At 38.4% G+C, this 19,858-nt stretch overlaps 1 protein-coding gene across 1 annotated transcript; it reads left to right on the top strand.

The window, feature by feature from the left end:
• The first annotated feature begins 14,981 nt into the window (after positions 1-14,981).
• On the top strand, positions 14,982-17,948 carry LOC104225949 (WRKY transcription factor 6-like). The gene is made up of 6 exons (XM_009777824.2): positions 14,982-15,480; positions 15,572-15,670; positions 15,788-15,946; positions 16,080-16,376; positions 16,697-16,810; positions 17,061-17,948. Exons 1-6 carry the CDS (start codon positions 15,190-15,192, stop codon positions 17,649-17,651), a joined length of 1,551 nt encoding a protein of 516 aa, XP_009776126.1. The 5' UTR covers positions 14,982-15,189; the 3' UTR covers positions 17,652-17,948.
• Positions 17,949-19,858: the final 1,910 nt, after the last annotated feature.

Here is a 19,858-nt window from a genome sequence, read left to right on the forward strand (position 1 = left end):
ATACAGCTGGTCAATTGGCTCAGCGATGGCTGTATATTGTCTGGGAGGTCTGCGGTCAAAATTTGGTCTGGGTCTGGGGAGATTTTGGTGAGTGGGAGGTGCTTGGTAGTGAGAGGGTTGGGCATTATAGGCTTGGTAAACAGGTGTAGGTTGAGAGTATCTAGGTGAAGTGGGTTGATATGCGGGAGGTGGGGATAATTGGTAAATGGGTGATGGATTTTGGTAAGTGGGTGCGAGTGCTTGGTAATTTGGGACAGGGTGATATGTAAGTGGAGGTGACGGGTAAGTGTGGTATTTTAGTGGTGATTTGTCTCCCTGTCCGACCATCACGGCATTGACGTCCTTCTTCTTGGATGTGCCACCAGACTGTAATGCCTTGTTGGTGGCCTGCAATGCTTCAAGATTAGTAACCATACCATTCTTAATGCCTTCCTCAATTATTTCTCCCAGCTTGATGATATCGGAGAACTTCTGGCCCTCGATCAGCATCAACCTCTCATAATATTATGGGTCCTGAGCCCGGACGAAGAATCTATTTATCTGTTCCTCTTCTAAGGCCGGCCTGACCTTAGCAGCCTCTGATCTCCAACGAGTAGCATAGTCGCGAAATGTCTCGGTAGGCTTCTTCTTCAGATTCTGGATGTAGAATACATCCGGTGCATTCTCTGTATTGAATCGAAACCTATCCATGAAATCTGATGCCATACCTACCCAGCTTATCCATTTCTTGGGGTCTTGACTGATGTACCAGGATAAAGCATCCCCCTTCAGGCTTCTCATAAAGAGTTTCTTACGGATTTTCTCATCCCTTCCGACTCTAACCAGCTTATCACAATATGTCCTCAAATGGACTCTAGGATCTCCCGTGCCATCGAACATTTCGAACTTGGGAGGTTTGTATCCCTCCGGAAGTTCAACATCTGGTTGAATGCAGAGGTCCTCATAATTCAGCCCCTCTATGCCTTTGTTTCCTTCCATGCCCTGGACTCGGCTGGTCAATTTCTAGTTCTGCTGCCAAGTTTCTGATAAGAGAGTCCTTGTCATCAGACTCATGTGCACTTGAGATTGGTTGAGTGTAATGGGGTATGGTATCTACGTAGATGGGAGTGTTGTGGGGGTGGTCGTTTGGGGTGTTCAGTGGTTCAGGAATGGGTAGTGGAGTGTGGTATGTGTTGCAATGTTGAATATGAGTGAGTTGCATCTGTGGTTGTGGGGTGTTCTGTGGAGGTGCGGGATTTTGAGCATTTGAAAAGTTGACATCAGGAGCGGTGAAAGTGAATGATAAATTTGCCAAGTTCCAAACTTGATCCAGTTCTTCTTGGAACTTCAACAGTTTCTGCTCAAGTTGGGCAGCAGTTTCCTTAGCAACCGGGGTACCCTGAGGAATCTCAATTCTTTCAATTTCCTTTCTGGCGCTTGAATCTCCCATTCTACCTTTGCTCTTGTTCCGGATAGGACTCGGAGGAGGAGGAGGTGGAGGGCCCTTGGATCTCGTACTGTATGATGATGGTGCCAGAATGCACGAACTAACCTTTGGGAGAGGAATAAATATAAAAAAAAAAAACAAAAAAAGGTAACAAGTTAGTGCGGGTTATGAGAAGAAAATGTTGCAATATTTAAACACATTGTGCAAGAATATAAATCATGTCCTAATTTGGGTGCCTCGTTGTGCCCAAGGTAGGCCTAGCGACAAGTTAATTTGGAGAACTTATAATGCTAAATGCCTCATCTTATTGATAAAAATAAGACGAATTCACAACGATACTAAGAAAATAAAATGTCACTAGTGGCCATTGGCCTTATTACATCATTAAAAGCTAAATAAAAGTTTCCTAACTACTTGGTCCTAGAAGGACCTTCCTTAGATTTGGCATCTTTATCCCCCTCGAACAGCTTCACCAGCTCGCGCAGTCCTAGCAGCACATAAGCTTGGGCCAAATGTCCGCCTGCATTCCCTTTAGCGTTCCGACAATCTTCAATCCTCTTGAGGAACTTTCCTTCTAGCTCCACTAGACCCCGCTCCAAATACCCTAGTCGTTTGTTGGCGCTGACAGCCATATCCTTCCATTCATCGATCAACTTTTGATGGGCTTCTTGTATTTCCCGATGCTCACTTTCACACTCTCGGATTCTCTTGCGCAGTTGATTGTACTTAACTCGTGCTTCAGCTTTCTCGTCGATGATTCTGTTTTCGTGAATGAACCCGGGCTGACCCATAGCATTGTGATTATCTTCCAACCAACCCAAATAGTGCGGCACGCAACCAGCGTGATACCTGTCTGGCTCAATAGATTCTTTCCCCAAAACGAGCTTGCAATGCCACATGTGTTGAGCTTGGCATTTGTGAGGGCTATCATCGTCCTGGAAATCAGCCCTAAAGTGACTCATTTTGTTGACCCTTGGTATGATTTGCTTCCTTCCATCTTGTCTCATGGCTCGGAGGGGAACATAGGGATAAGTTCCTCTTAGACCAATGAGTATGAGAAATGGTGCATCTCGGGATCGAGCAATGAATTCTTTTGTAGGGAACCATTCGACTATCCACTATACTTGGTCTTCTTTTAGATTCTCAAATAGCTCCACCCATCTTCCAGCGTCTTCTGGCTGAGCGAATATGTTAGGCATATAATTCATACGCCTTGGCTGGTGGAAGGCAATGTGATTATCCCAGTCTCTGCGTAAGATCTCTTGTCGGTATTCTCCTTTCTGGAGGTTCTCCATGAGCCAAAGCTGAAGTAATAAATTGCATCCCTCAAAATGACTGGCTTTTCGCTGACAGTTGTCCAGAGCCCGGTATATCTCAGCAACAATCATGGGCACTATACTGAAAGGTTGTCCGCCAATTCCTTCCTCAGAGTCTTGGTTACCATGGCCAGTCTGGTGTGGATCCTAGCCTTTTTCATAGGGAACACTATCATTCCCAGGAACAAAACATGAATACGAAGACCCTTCTGTGAATATGCCCCAGTGAGGTGAGGGCAAATTCATCTGAGTAGGTGCGGTATGACTTGCTATGGCCGTACCTCTCATACAGATAGTCGAATGGGATGTAGGAGTCTTTCAAACAAGTCAAGTCTGGGTTCTTCTTCAGTCCCATCATATTAATGAAACCCCTACCCTTGCGATTTTCTGGCATAAGCAAACCCGGAGTCTCCCAAGGAATACCAGCTAAGCTTCCTATTTCTTCGAGCAAAAGAGTCATTTCAAGGTCCCCAAAGCGGAACACGGATCTGTCACTATGATTTTGTTGTTAGGCTGGATTTCTAGAAGAGAAGGCAGATTCCCTAAGTACTTGCGGATGAGTGTCTGATCACTGGAGTGGAGATCTTCCCACCAATTCAGTAGCCTTGGATGAATGTTTTTTACCATGCCAAATCCGGGGACTTCGTGCCTCATTTTCTGCAAAATAGAGTGTTAGACCCTTACCCTGCCAGACTCGACTATTTAAACCAATAATTAGCATAAAAGCATTTAGTTCTCCAAATAAATGCATAGAACATATAGGTGTCCGTTTGGGTTTCAGGGAAACCCAATGGACTTGGGACAAGGCTATCTTAATGAGTCATTATGTGGACAACATAACTGACTCGACTAGGTTTGACCATGATGCATGTACAATTGAACAGAGTAAGGTTTCTATTAGGGTATTAGACAAGTACCCTTGAGCGGACAACTCAAGAGGGAAAGGCACGGAACCGTCGACTGCACCGCTGATCGACTGGTTTTACCGCAAATACGCCTTTGCCAAATTTAAAGGGTGATAATATTGGAAGAGTGCAACCACTCATTATAAGCGTTGCTATGGTATTTGTTTGGCACGAGTAGAACATGATGTTGAATATGCAGTTTACAAGAATGAAACAAATTGACATGTATTTCCATGTTCATAAGATAAATGATTACAATAATTGCAGTAATTACAACAGTATTAAAATAAAGCAGTAAAGGAAAGCAGTAAAAAAAAAGCAAAGACATGACAAGCCAAGTTAGTTTCGTAGGGAAAGAATAAAAGACAGTAAATAAAAGCAATTAATGAGATAGTAAAGTCACAAGCAATATGCAATGGTAAAAGCCTAAAGACTCCCCAGCAGAGTCGCCATGTTGTTGACGCCCCCTTTTTCTCTAACCGTGGGGTTAGAAGTCGGGTATACGACATTGGGAGGACAACTCTATTACCTTTCGAGAATTGGGTTTAGAAGTTGAAGAGTCGCCACCTAATGATTATAGTGCATTAGGACACTTTAAGAAGGGTTTGAGACGAAGAGACCAGAGATTAGGGTAAGGGCTAGAAATTATCCCGAGGGGAAGGTGTTAGGCACCCCTCAAGATCCACTAGTGTGGTTCCCGGCCATGTTACAATTGTGACTTTACAAGTAAACAATCAAGGCTCAAATAAGGATTCACATATAACATTGCAAACAGATTGAAAATTTTCGAAGGTAAGTAGAGAGGGCAGAAATTCATGAAAAGAGATTTGAATAGTTTTACAAGAAGAGATGGAAACAAATAAAGGAAGGGGGTCCTAAGTTTATAACTAATATGGATCACTTCAATGCAATATCCAGCGATTACTCCTCAGAAGAGGGGTCGCACGTGGTATTAGCGCATCGGTCATCATATCCATATCTACCTTTCCCACCCCGTTAAGGTGTTAAAGCGCGAAATGGTATCGTTACTTATTGCATGCTATTGCCCGTCCCAATCCTATCAGTCCCGGAGGCATATGAGACTACTAATCCTAAAGGGTAGGGAGTTGGGGCTTTTGCGGAGTTTTAAAAGGATAAAAATCTAGGCGACAAGCTATAACAGATAGCAGTTAAGGCTCAAGTCGCCTCCTTATTCAAAGCAGCAGATTCTTTAGCATGACTTACAAATACTGGTTTGGTTTGTATTAAACTTAACGTAGGAAGGGTGGCTAACTTATCACATATTTTCAGATAAGAGGTCCAAATTAGGCCTACCTGCTGGTTGTAATTATCAAAACTGATGCAATTATAAAATTTTACCCTAAGTCTTGCCTAGGCGTTAAATAGAACCTATAGGCATGATATCTATAAGTTTCGGAAATAAAGAAGTAGACTGATTGCAGAAAGGAATTGTCAGTTACAAAAACATAAGTTCTGCAAGTGCTTACGTGCTATTGCTAATGATTTTAGATGAATTGGCGATTCAAGTTAGTTAATAGCTCCTATAGGCATGCTTTCTAAGTGTCACTGATTCTAAACACTGTTTTTAAACACTGTTATTATTATACAGAAATCCTATAGGCAGGTCATCTATATGCAATTGGTTAGTTGTTTAAATCCTATAACAAGTTTGCCTAATGACGGATGCACATGCAAAATTGCAGAAAATCCTATAGACATGGTATCTATATGAAAGTGCAGAAAATCCTATAGGCATAGTATGAAAATGTAGAGTTCCTACGGACATGACATCTATATAAAAATGCAGAGTTTCAGTGATTTGTAAAACGCAGAACTTTTAGAGACAGTAATTCCTACAAGCATGATCTTTAGATGGGATACAGAATTTCAGAAATGATAGCCCCTATAGGCATGATATCTACCCCTTGCATGCATAGTTTCCTGCCCTTTTCCAGTAGCCAACCCCAAATGTTTATTACAAGATTATTGCAGACCAGAATTAATCAAAAAAATAAATAAATCAGAATTCCAACCAAGGAGGGCCTAATTCAGACTCCCAGTCTGACATATGTAGTAAACCAACTTTCAAGGATCCAGGTTCCGAAGCCTTCTCTTATTTGGGATGTGTCAAAGTTCCAATGAGCTTCAAAAGCTCCAAGCAGTGCTTACACCCCAAACATCATTCCAGAATTACAGTAAAGTGCAGTGCAGAAAAGCCAGCCCTCAAATGTCCAAGTTCAGAGGGAACTCAAGGTCCCAAGGCAAGGCTCATTTGAGAGGGGCAGAACTTAAAGCCTAAGAGTAAGTGCAAGTGCAGGGGAAATGATAAGCTGGTGGTCATGCCAAGCAATTTGAAGTGCTGGCACATCCCTGACCAATTTGTTATTTTCAAATTGAGGAGTTATGACTTATTGAAAGCTAGGTTCAGGCCTGGATAGCCATTTAAAGGCTACCAGACCATAAACTTTAACTCAGCATACATAGGGGTAATGATAGGGAATTCATACCAGAAACAGTAAACAAAGAAGAGGGGGGCAAAAGGCATGATCAGCAATGAAACATACTGACACACTCTTTACTTGGGGTCAAAATTTAGTTCATGGACAACAATTCATGTTCCCATGCCCCGAATCCCCATTTATAAACACATAGAGGGTAAAGGAGTAGGGATTAAGCATTTGCAGGAAAGTAAAGCGTACAGTAGCATATGAACATGTCAAACTCTGTAGGTAATAGGCATAGATATAAAGACTATAAGTAAACACATTAGGATGATTGCTGGGAACTGAGTTAAGACATACCAATAAAAGAGCAAGAGTAGGATGCAAAGACAAGCAGTAATAGTATATTAGCCTTGGCTTTTAGCCAGAAATAAGAAGGAGCAGAGAACAGCAGTAGAGCAAAAGAGCAAAAGGGAATGCAGATTTTGAAAGTATTTAGTGGTGTGTGTAAGTCAGAAGACTGTTTTCTCCCATCTATTTTTTTTTGTAAAGACTTAGGGCATTTATAGTCAAAAGTAGGTGGTAAAATAAGGTAAAAATCATGGAAATATGTTAATTGAAGAACTCAGAATCAATTAATCAACGAATCAAGGAAGTACTCCCATTAATTAGGGGAATCAAAATCAAACGAAAAGGTTCAGCACCATATAAGGAAAATAAGAAAAATCAGCGTATGATTAAATAAGGAAATAGTCAAGGTTCAGTTTTGCATATAGTAGTCGAGTAAGACCAAATTCAGGAAAATTCCAATTAAGGAAAGGCTTAAAAGAATAGAGTACTATAAAAAATGAGGTAACAAAGCCAATTAATTCAAACGGGCGGGTAGAATGTTAGGTTTTTTTAAGAAAGTTTTTGAATAACCAATCAATCAAGGAAAATCAGAATCAATCATGTGAAGTCATGATTCTGCATTTTTAACATATAAATAGAGGTAAATGAACAAAAGTAGCGAGCAAAGTTAACTAGGAAGGAGCAAGGGATGAACAAACATAACCACTCAGAGATAGTGAAAACAATTTAAGATTCAGCAAGACATATTCGAAGCATGGTGACTATGAAACATCAACAAGAATCAAGCAAATAGGCCAGTAGGCAGAACCAAAGCAAGGGAGATCAGGCTAATACACACAATCAAATGAGGAAACATGGTAACACATAGAGACAAGACAAAGGAAATTAGGCTAACACAGGTAATCGAAGCAAAGAAACATGCTAACACACATAATCGAATGAAGAAATATTTTCTAGAAATTAGGGTTTTTAGCAGAGTCAGACTAAAAAAATAGTAAAAGCATAGAAATCGGTCAGAAGAAACAACGAAAAGGTTTTAATCATAAAGAAAATCAATCGAAGCATGCATAAAAAGAAATCTCAGAAATCCTAATTTCGAAGAAAGTAAAAAAAATGGTTCAAAGCAAAGGGTCTTTCAGAATAAACTCGAGAATAAACAGAGTACAGAGGAAAACATGGGGATAGCATGAAATGACACCGTTTTTGAGAGATTCGGGAGAGAGTTAGAGTTTCAAAAAAAAAGAAACCTAATAGAAGTGGGAAAAACCTGGCGTAACCTCATAGATCGTGACATATAGGGTATGATTTCGTCTGAAATCACACCGGAGAACTCGCATATAGCAGAACCAGGAACCCTAGGTCTCAAATCTCCATGGTCCATAAGCCTCGAAGGTCCTCGAGGTGTTGAACAGGACGATGAAAGGTCCATCAGAGCCTTGGGGTTGAAGGGAGGTGGCCGGAGATGGCCGGGGAGGCGGTGGATTCATCGGAGAGAACCAGAAGGTTCTAGAGGGAAGGGAGAGCAAGAGTCAGTAGAGAGAGAGAGAGAGAGAGAGAGAGAGACCGTCTCGGAAAATGAGGGGTCTGGGGGGGTTGTTGGGATTTAATTTTAGGAAATAAAATCTGGGCTGTTGATCTCATTTGATCAATGGCTCAGATTAGATCGGAGCTGGACTGGGTAATTGAATTGGGTATGGGTCGGGTTCCTATCGAAATAGGGCTGGAAATTGGGCCAATTGAGGCTACAATTGAAAGGGAGAAAGGCTGTTATTGAAATAAAAATAGGCTAAGTGTTAAATAGCCAATTTTCCCCTTTTATTTTATAAAAATAGTAATAATGATTTTAAAAGTAAATTTAAAATACTGAGCAAACAAATACTATATAAATATCAATTTAAAAATATTGGAACCAATTTTATAATTATAAAATGCTATTAATCATAAAATAGGCCATAATTGCAATTACATGCAATTAGCTTTAAAATGCCAAATAAATTTGTAAAAAATATACAAAAATTACCTTAATTATATTTTGGTGTAAATACGGGAATGAAATAAGTTATTCACCAAAAATGATAATTTTGGATTTTGTGGTATTAAAATAAGTAGTAAATCGGTATAGAAATCGTTAAAAAAAATACTAAAACTCTTGGGCGTGCTTATATATGCACATACATGCTATTTTGGAAGTATTTTGGGTACAAAAATACCTAGGGAAAAATTGGGTATCAACACTAGGGAGTAGGGTGTATTGCATGTAATGGTTTGGGATGGAATTAAGGCATGATGACACAATGGTTGTTCTTCCTGCCAAACTAAAGAACCTCATTTTCCAGGATGCAAGTTTGGTTCTCATCTTGTCTATGAGGAATTTGTAATCCCTAGGTTTTGGGTTGTGGTGGAGGATAGGGAAACCAAGGTATGTACCAAATTTGTTACTCTTCTTAATACCTAGAGAAGTGGTAATGTTAGTGATGATTGAGTGGTTACAATTTTTTGAAAATAGAATCTTTTATTTAGTAATGTTGATGCTTTGACCAGATAGAGAGCAAAATTGGTCAAGCCCATTTTTTATGGCCTGACAAGATTTAGCATTAGCTCTAGCCATCAGAGAAAGGTCATCAGCAAATAATAAGTGGGAGATTTTTGGACATTTATAACCTAGGGAAATGGGGTCCTAATTTTTGATGTACACTTGGTATTCTATATATCTGGTAAGCATTTCTAGGCAGAGGATAAAGATGTAGGGGGAGATGGGGTCACCTTGTCCAATACCTCTACTTGGTTGAAAATAGTTTGTAACAGCTCCATTGACTAAGATTGCTATTTTACTGGTAAAGATGCAATTTAGCAGTAGTTTAGAGAATTTTGGAGGGAAATTAAAGAAATCTAGGGTGTGACGAATGAAAGACCATTCAAAACGATCAAAATCCTTTTCCAAGTCAATTTTCAGAATCATATGGTTTTGCTTACCTTTCAGTTTAATGAATCTAGAAATCATTTCCTAGATGATGATAGCATGTCAGAGGCTCTTTTGTTTTTCATAAAGCTAGCCTGATATGGACTGATAAGTTGATCAAGGAAAGGTTTGATACGATTGGCTAGAATCTTGGTAATTATTTTATAGATAGTGTTGCATAAGCCAATAAATTTGAAGTTTTTGATATTATTAGCATTATGGAATTTAGGAATGAGGCATAGAAAATTTTTGTTAATTTCCGGAGGGATTTTTTGGTTGTTAAAGATGTTATGGCATAGCTTCTTGACAGAATCCCCTATATGGAACCAATATTTTTGGAAGAAGAAGGGGTGCATACCATCTGGTCCGGGAGACTTGAATGGTTTGAAAGAGAAGACTGCACTTTTAATCTCATTCTCTGGGAGGGGGTCATCTAGATGATCTAGGTTAACTTTCTTACATTTGGATTGAGTATTTAGGGGGTTAGTCCAGGAAGAGTGAGTATGAGAGGAGGTAAATGCAGAGGTAAAGTAGTTTTGGACATGGGACAGAATAAGACTATGATCATTTATCCAGTTACCAGCATTATCTTTGAAGAAAGTAATTTTGTTTCTTCTTTTTCTATTAGTGGCAGAGATGTGGAAGAAATTAGTATTGGTGTCACCATCATTAGTCCACATTATCCTGGATTTAAGTTTCCAGTAGTCTTCTTCTATCTTTAGAATATCATTGAACTCATGTTGAAGATATAATTCTATTTTTTTAGGAAAGAGCTGGTAGCGTAGCTATTAGAAGATTGGATGCCTTGGAGTCTAGCTAAGAGTTTTCTCTTCCTTTCCATGATATTGCCAAAAGTGTTGTCCTTCCAAGGTTTAGCATTATCTATAAAGTTAGAGCAAGCCTTAAAGTAGTCACTATTATTCTAGGAGTTTATAACAACAGATTAAAACTCTGGATGTTTACACCAAAAGGTTTCTAGCCTAAAAGGGACCTTATGAGCAGTTCTATTTCTAGGAATTAATTCAACTAGGACAGGATTGTGATCAGAGTGGGTTCTAGGTAGATGGATAATAGAGCTTTTAGTAAAAAGTTCAATCCATTCTTCATTTCCAAAAACCTTATTAAGTCTTTCTAAAATAAGACTCTTATTGTTATGTCTATTATTGGTCCATGTGTATTTGCTTCCCTTGAAGCCTAGATCAACTAGGTTACAATTATTAATTTTAGACCAAATATATTTAGCTCTACTATCTTTGATTGGTTTGCCTCCAAATTTCTCACTAGCGGTTAAAATGTCATTAAAATCACCACCTACTAGACAAGGTTTTTATAAGTATTACTAATATTTTCGAGGTTATCCCAAATGATATTTCTATAATGAATATTGGTACTAACATAAATCGAAGTAAAGAGCCAAGGTTTACGTAAAGGATGTACCTCTATGGTTGCATGGATCTCCTGACCTCTTCTAACAATATTTTGGACGTTGATTATATCATCCATCTACATCATAACCATACCACCTGACTGCCCCTCCGATGGAACTTCTATCATCTCAGTGAAACCAAATTCATTGAGCATGGCAGCATGGTTGTTCATCCTTGTTTCCAACAAAGTAACCAAGCTCGGCCTATGAGTATCTAGCATCTCCCTAAAGTTCCTCCTAAAGTTGTCATTGTTTCCTCCCTGTATATTCCATATTATGAAATTATTAGATTGATTCATGTCTAAGTTAGAGTCAGTGTTGGTCATCTCCCCATTCTCCCTTATCCTCCCCGCTTAGACAGGGTTCCTCCTCATTGATGGAACTAGGATCATTGCTTTCTTTCCCACAGTGGGGTCGTGTGGAGGGCGAATATCCATCGAGCACTTGTATAGGGCTAACAGGCAGCTGAGAATATACCTCTTCTCGTGCCTCTCCGTGAAGAGAAAGATTTTTATTCCGTCTAGGTTTGAGAGTTCTAGGGTTGGACATAAGTGAAGATTTAGGGGGACATCGTCCTCCTCCATCTCTGCCTCCACTGCCCTGGTATGGGGTCTTCTTGTTGTTACGGTGGGGGTACTGGTGGTGGAGGGGGGGGGGGTACCATCCCTTGGTTCCTTAGATTGACATCCCAAGGGATAAAGATGGGGTTTAGGTGGGTGTACATCTCCGTTAGAAAGAATGGGAGGTCTAGTGGTGTATTTAGAGGGTGTATGGGGTTGAATTGAGGAGGCATATTCCATTGTTCTCTCATTGTTTGGGCCATTTGAGGGTTCAATGATGTAGCCATGGGATGAATGACATTGTTGAGCCATACTTGATTGAGATAATTGTTCATTGCCAATCTCATTTCCTCCGTGATAAGTTGAGCTAGATATTGAGTATTGTGCAAGATCACAATGGCTTCTTGGCCGTTGATCGGCACTGTGAACGAGAGTGCATGACCCATGAGCCCTAACTCCATCTAACTCGTGGGTTGATAATCTTGTGCTTGGGAAGGTTAAGCGTAAATAATTTGGGGCTGTTCGTGGGGATAGAGGGGGGGAATGTTTTCCATTTGGAGAGGGTGTCATTGTCTCAGGATTTGGATTAGTCGAGTTCTTCTCCTTAGGGTTGAAGGAACTCTTGGCATTTTGGTTAAAACAAGTTGAATTTATTGCACTAGAAGTTGGCTTGGTATTTTGGGTAAGAGTAGAGGTTAGCCGATTGGGTGGGCGAGGTGATGATTGCTTCGTTTTTGTCTATGGCTTTTGATTGCCCTAGGTCATGTTTTATAGAATACTTAAAGGTTTTGTTTGGATTACCAATGAGAATGTCCATTTGGCTACTTTCTTCTATGGTCTTTGCCATTTGGTCAACATGCATGGAGGGGGAGATCTTGTCATATCTTAAGGAGGGATTTTGGGTAGATTCTTTAGATAATGAAAGATTTTGGAGAGATTTCGGTTTAAGAAGGGGGTTTGGGGCAGTAAGGGTAGGATTAGTGGTAGGGGTAGATTTGTCCATAATAGAGTCATTTTGCATGGTATTGATTTTCAATAAAGAGTTGACAATATAAGGTGTCACGGTGGAGTCTTGCTTGCAAGTATCTTGTGTGTCAAGATCCAATTCATTATTTAATTGATTAAAACTATTTTTACTAATAAAATTGACATTATCCATAGTAGTTTGTGTCAAAACCATTTGTCTCTCTTCTAAAAGGTAATTTTTCATGTGAGAGGTAGTTTGATCAATAGTCGATTCTGGATGGGTAATGACAGGAGGAATTTGATTATTAAGAGGATTATTTTTTGTTTTATATTGGAGTATTTGAGTAAACAAGAACTTACCTATTTTTGCATTGAATAAATTAATCGGAATACCTGGACCTTGGTTGCCTTTTGCATGGATGGTGGGCATTTGATTTGGAGTTTTTTTGCCTTGATTCTTCTTCTTATTGAAGGAGACAGTTTTCTATTCAGAGTCACAAGCATCTTGTGTAGCTACTTGTTGATGTTTTTGTCCTGCATGGTGAGGATCTAAGCTTTGCATTTTGATATAGGTGCATTGTCTTAGTGTGTGACCAAAACGGCCACAATTTTTGCAAAGAAAATCCTCCTCTTCATAGAGTATATCCTGTTTGAGGTCTCCAACAAATAGGAAGGATTGAACTGGAATTTCCAAAGGGATTTCGACACAAATCCTTGCATAACGACCTCTTAGGGTTGTTGAGGTGCATGTATCAATTTTCAGTAGGCGTCCTATTGCATTACCAATTTTTGCTAGGATTTTACCATCGTAGAATTCAGTTGGTAATTGGGGCAGCCTTACCCAAACTGCTGAGGTAGTTAGTTTTTCATTTCTAGCCACAAAATTTGATTTCCATTTGGAGATAGATAGGAAATGACCATTGATAAACCATGGCCCTAGGTGAATAACTTTATCCATGTTTTCTTTCTTTGTGAATTTGATAATGTTATAGTCCTCACCAAGATCAATTAAAGAGAAGTCCTCTGTTGGTTTCCATAGATCTTGGATCTTCCGCTTTTAGGTAATGGTGTAGCATACGTTTCCCTACTAACTTGATTATAATAGAGTATTTCCATGGCTCATACATACATTGTCTATCTTCCAATGAAAGAGAGGTTTGTATAGCTTCACCTAGAGTAGTCCCTGGATCATGCACTACTTTTGTGTCTTCCACTGCCTTTGTTGGTTCAAACATATCATCATGATCTGTGGAAGGAGTGAAAATTGTTAGGTTAGATTTCAATAATTTATCCTTAAAGGATATTGGTCTTTCCAGATTGTTTGGTAAGGGAGGGTGTTGGATTAAATCTGGTGATTTTGGGGGAATAGTCTCTTGTTTCTCAAGGGGTTGGGAATGCATTCTAGAGAGAAGTTGAGTTTCTCAGTCTTTCCTAACATGGTTAATGTCATATATCAAAATGGAGTAAAAGAATTCACTAGCTAAAGAATTTTTTATATTTTTAGATAGCCAAATAAAATGAATTTTTAATTAAGAATAATATTTTCAATTACATTATTATAAAAATAATTATTATTGAAAAAATAATGTTTTAGAAACTGAAATTTTAAGAAAGAAATATTTTTTAAGAGATATCAACACACCAAATAAGAGTTCAAGCAGTAGTAAAAGAGTTATCCAAAGAGTCATTCATTGGATCAATATTTGATTGTTTTGCCATAAATATGAGTTATTATTTTGCTTCCTGACTATTTTTAGGATCCAATGACACCGACAAGAATGGTATCAAAAAAGAAAAATAGAAGAAATAATTAATTTTTTCATGTAGTTAATATCCAATGACTATCTATATTTACTGAGAAAGTGTAAATTTTAAGATTATTTAAATACAATCCAAATAACTTAAATATTTGACATGATTAGTGTCCGCGCATCAACGCGGGTACTAATACTAGTTATTTCAGAAAAGCGCAAACTAAGCTAGCGTTTGGCCATAAATTTCAAATTTGTTTTGAAAAATCTGATTTGAGTGAAGTTTGGTTTGAAGATGAAAATGTGTTTGGACATACGTTTTCAAAACATATTTTCCAACTTTATTTTGGAAAAACATGTATATAATTCCCAAGTTTTGGGATTTTGGCCCAAAATTAGCAATTGGGGTGATTTTGGGATTTAGGGTTTTGCCAAAATATGGGCAAAATTTATGGCCAAACATGAGTTTTGAAAATAAATCCCAAATTTATTTTGACAAAATTCATGGCCAAAAAAAAAAGAAAGAAAAACATAAAAAATTCAATTAAAAATAGCACTAAACCCAGTCGTATGTGACCCGAGAAGCTTGTCCTTCAAAATAGTTGACTTTGTTCTTCTCATAGGCATTTTCATCACGTGGAAGGCGCCGCAGTATTCGGGCCGGTGGATTTCTTCTTCCTCTTTACTTTATTGTGAACAAGTCAAACACAGTCTTGACGATTTGAGACGAAACCCGCCTTAATCCTGGGTCCCACTGCCACCTGTCGCCCACACTTGACGCACCACCTTACGTTTATTTTCTCAAAAATCTTCCCCTTTCTCTTTCTCCACGATTTGACCACACAAACCTTTTCTACACGCATCAAATCGACTTAATTGTTTGCTCTACGTAAGTCTACCATCTTAACTCTTCATATATACCTGTGTCCATTGCATCTGTAAAAAATTTCTTAGACCCTCCAAATCATTTTTTTTCTTTAAAGATTTCACCAATCATATTTCTCTTCTTCTTATCTTGATCATACGCCATTATATTGTTTTTGCTCTTTGCTTTGGATATATATATTCTTTCTTTGTTTTCTTGATTTATGGACAAAGCTGGATGGGGACTTACCCTTGAAAATATTTCTGATCATCAAGTTGGGTTCTTCAAGAACAAGGCAGTTTTTGGTTTTAACTTAAGTCCTACGTTGAATAACGTGAATATGAACCCTAGGGAGGAGCAAGCTTTTTTTTCATCAGCTGATGAGAAAAGGGTGATGTTAAATGAAGTTGATTTCTTCTCTGATAAGAGGATCAAGCCTATGGATCTTGTTATAAAGAAGGAAGATTCTCATGGTGAAAATACTACGAGTGCGAGGTCTGAATTGTTTGTAAATGTAAGTGATATGATCCACTACTTTTTTTTCTTGTTTATTCAAATTGACCAAAATTGTTCATTTTCTAATAACGGGTCCCTTTAATATATAGACTGGTTTGCAACTTGTGAGTGTGAACACTGGTAGTGATCAATCAACGGTGGATGATGGGATTTCATCAGAGATAGAAGATAAAAGAGCCAAAATTGAGGTAATTATATGAAGACGATAATTTATTTGACCAGAAAATCCTCAATTAAGTTGTAATACTTTCCTTGATTTGGTTATTGAATTACATTTAATTTTATTTTGTCTTAATTCACACCAGTTAGCACAATTGCAAGTTGAACTCAGAAGAATGAACGCTGAAAATCAGCGTTTGAGAGGGATGCTTACTCAGGTCAGCAACAATTATACTGCACTTCAGATGCATCTTGTCACACTCATGCAACAACAACAGATTTCAAGAACTGAAAATGACCACGAGGTATACATTTCCCAAGAATTGTTTTTTATTATACGAGTAATATAATTTTTTAGATTTATTGGACTGTATTTTAGTCTTCAATTGGTAATTAGTTTAAATAGTTAGTTTAAGTGTTTTTTAAAATTTTGTTCAGATTGTGGAAGCAAAGCCTGAAGAAAAAGATGGAAATATGGTTCGAAGACAATTCTTAGAGTTAGGTCCAAGTGAGCACATGGACGAGCCATATTCTCTTAAATCCCATTATTCTTCATCAGAAGAAAGAACAGTTTCTGAATCACCTCGGAACAAGGGTATTGGTAGAGAAGAAACTCCAGAATCTGAAAGTAACAAGGTCCCCAAATTGAATTCCTCATACCCAATTGATCAAGCAACAGAGGCAACCATGAGGAAGGCTCGTGTTTCTGTTCGTGCCCGATCAGAAGCTCCCATGGTACATCACTTTTTTTAAGTTTAATTAGTTTGAATGTACTGTTTAAATGAAGAGTTTAACTCTATACACTGACAACATAAAAAATATTTTACACAATTTGACCGTTTATAAGATAATTGTACGCATGTTGATCTCTATGATACATTAATTATAACCCAGTGAAGATGGCAACTAACATGCTAAACTGCATGGATAATGTAAGAAAAATTACTATATTCTGTGTATAACTTATCCTTCAATAAAATATGCTACTGCTACCTAGTTAGCATGTAAATTGCCTTTTATGTATAAAACTTATTCATATATTGGAATATTTGCAGATTAGCGACGGATGCCAGTGGAGAAAATATGGACAAAAGATGGCGAAAGGCAATCCATGTCCCCGAGCTTATTATCGATGCACCATGGCTGTAGGTTGTCCAGTGCGCAAACAGGTACTACCACTAGCTTAACGAAGATTTATACCATCACGTTAAATTGATATACAACATGTGACTTTTGATATCAACCTTGATATAATAACCTGAAATTAGACTAATAAAACCTGTTATAATCGGTTAAATTGCACTGATAGTATAAATTTTGTTTGTACTATTAGTGTATAACTTAAAACTTATTATACTACAGTTTGAGTTTGATAAATTGACGTGAAGTCTAAAAAGTTGTTTTCTTTTAATTGTCCAGGTGCAAAGGTGTGCTGAGGACAGGACAATTTTGATTACAACTTATGAAGGAACACATAACCACCCCCTACCACCAGCAGCCATGGCTATGGCATCAACAACATCAGCTGCTGCCAATATGCTGCTTTCAGGTTCCATGCCAAGTGCAGACGGATTAATGAACCCGAATTTGATAGCGCGGACAATTCTTCCGTGTTCGCCAAGCGTGGCAACTATTTCAGCATCAGCACCGTTTCCAACTATAACATTGGACCTAACTCAGAACCAAAATTCAGTATCGCCTTATCATCAAAGAACTCATCCAACTGCTCAATTTCAAGTTCCTTTTCCAATAGGCCCCCATAATCCAAATTTTATTACTTCAATGCCACCACCACCAATGCCACAGGGTTTACATAACCAATCAAAGTTTTCAGGCCTACAAGTTTCTCAAGACATTCATCGTCAACCTCCACAACATGCACTCAACCAACCATCATTTTCTGACACACTTAATGCTGCCACGGCGGCCATCACAGCGGATCCCAACTTCACGGCCGCTCTGGCCGCAGCCATCTCGTCCATAATTACTGGTTCTCAAAAAGAACAGTAGTAGTTGTGATATCCTTGTAAAACAGTTAATTACTACTCTAATAGTTTCTTCATTGGTTTTCCCTTTTTTGATCTCCGAGGCTATTTTGGGCTGAAACTTGAGGTTAAATATACATGTTCATATCTTTTTGTTTGACGTTGTGTTCGTATCCGGAGGGAAAGGGGTTTTAGGAGACGAATGATATATATTTTCATTCTTTCATTTTGTTACCTTCATAATATTCTGGTTTTGTATTTAGGTATGTACATGAAACGAAGCAGTATATTAGTCGTTGCTTAATCACTTCCCTTTTTTCAATACTGTGCTGGAGCTAAATAAATACCTCTGTGTAAATATTTTTGTTGTACCATTCGATTTCCTAATAGTCTGATTTGAAGAGAAAAAAAATATAAAGAATATACAAAGTTGAGATAGAAAATAATCGGCAAGATACGACAAGAAGTAGCAATCAAATGTTTGAAAGGTATATTTAGATACAATTTAATCAATATAAGGACAGAAATGTTTAACTTAAAATTTGGATAATAAGTTAAATCAATTAAATTTATCGTATTATACCACAAGAAATCGTTTCTATTCAATTGAATCGATCATATTAGTAAAAAGCATATGAGCAAATCAAATTGTTTACCCGTAATACGGTATAGTTGAATTTGTTTCGTGGTTCACTGATTTTATTCCGAAATGATAAATAAATTAAATAAAAATAAGAATTAGCGTTGAAATCAAAAGAAATAGCAAGCCTGGTTCTGGGAGTAAGCCTTCCGAGGACAGCGATAAGAACAGTACTAGATAGAAAATAAAGTTATATTATTCAGTTTAAGAATAAAATGTAGCATAAGTTTTTTCCAAGGATTTCCTCTATTACAATGGTTGTTGAAGCCACTATTTATAGCTATACCTAAAGAACAAGATCCTAGGATCAAACCCCTCTTAAATGACAATAAAAAGGGCCATTGATGAATATGTAACGGTAGGCCATGAATGCCAAAATTCTCTGCAACGGCTGCATGTTTAATACTGAGGAATATTCTTCATTAAATATTATCTGGTAACCAACTTCCGTTTGCTCCCGTTGGCCGTGTTCCCACCGGGATCTACCCGGTACCAACTGAAGTCGTTGTCCTTGGTCTTGATTTTCACTCGATTTATCTTCCGACTGCCTCCGGTTCCACGTGTCACGCCATCATTTGAGCATTTAATAAAAACCAATTTTACTCCATACAATTAGTCCTCCTGCTTTCCGGTGGCATATCGGAAAGTTGGTGAAGGTTCCTTTCTTGGCGGAAAATTTTATGAACCCTCCTGAATAGTTTCTGACGCTTGAAAAAACATGTGTCCCCTCGCATTTAATACCCCGAATACGTGTTACCCCACGATTTAGTAATATTTTTACGGTTTTCGAGCTAATCATGACCACGATTTTAGCCGACTACACCTTTACTTATACGCCTCATTCTTCTTCTTTAACTTCTAACAACTTCATAAGCTTTCATAACCTCTTTATACTTATCTTTCTTCTGCTTTCATCTCTTTCCGATCTTCTTCAAAAACTCTATCATATCCTTATTATTATGGCTTCCCCTACTAAATCATCCAAGAACTCTGGTTTTCTCTTTGGTGGAGGCCCGAAGAGGAGCAAAGATAAGGAGGTTGATGCTGATGCTGATCCTCCCACGGTGAGCACCATCATACCTAAACATCTGAACATTGCCAAAATTTTTGAAGAGAAGTTCCCCACTTCAAATCCTCGAAGTTGTGCTGTTGGTAAATATCTTTATTCTATTCACCCTTCTAGTATTCTTGCTGTGAAGGAGGACTGTAACTGCTATGCCCTAATATCATTGCTCAAATCTGGTGGAGCAGGTAACCTTCACTAAGAAGGGTTTCATGTACGTTTACACGTACCCCTTAATTTTGGGCCCTTTCTCATTGAGTAGGGGACTTGACCCCGTAATTTTGGAGTTCCGCCAATGGTATCAAGTCTTCTTGGCACAAGTAGGCCCCTCTGTATAGAGAATGGTGGCTAGTCTGTAGTGGCTGTGCTTGGAAACGAGGGAGACCCTCACCTTAGCATATATAATGAACCGCTACTCCACTAAACCCATCTGTGGGGGAGTAATAAACTTCAGCAAGCGTGGCCACCATGCTTTACTTACCAACATGGATGACAACGACCGTGCATGGATGGAGCGGTTTGTCGTCAT

This window comes from Nicotiana sylvestris, chromosome 2 (assembly GCF_000393655.2).
Source record: "Nicotiana sylvestris chromosome 2, ASM39365v2, whole genome shotgun sequence".
Lineage (NCBI taxonomy): Eukaryota > Viridiplantae > Streptophyta > Magnoliopsida > Solanales > Solanaceae > Nicotiana > Nicotiana sylvestris.

Coding starts and splice junctions, on each gene's coding strand:
- LOC104225949 (XM_009777824.2), top strand. CDS start 15,190: ATGGACAAAGCTGGATGGGGACTTACCCTTGAAAATATTTCTGATCAT. Junction 15,481..15,571: donor GGTCTGAATTGTTTGTAAAT/GTAAGTGATATG, acceptor TTTAATATATAG/ACTGGTTTGCAACTTGTGAG. Junction 15,671..15,787: donor ATAAAAGAGCCAAAATTGAG/GTAATTATATGA, acceptor AATTCACACCAG/TTAGCACAATTGCAAGTTGA.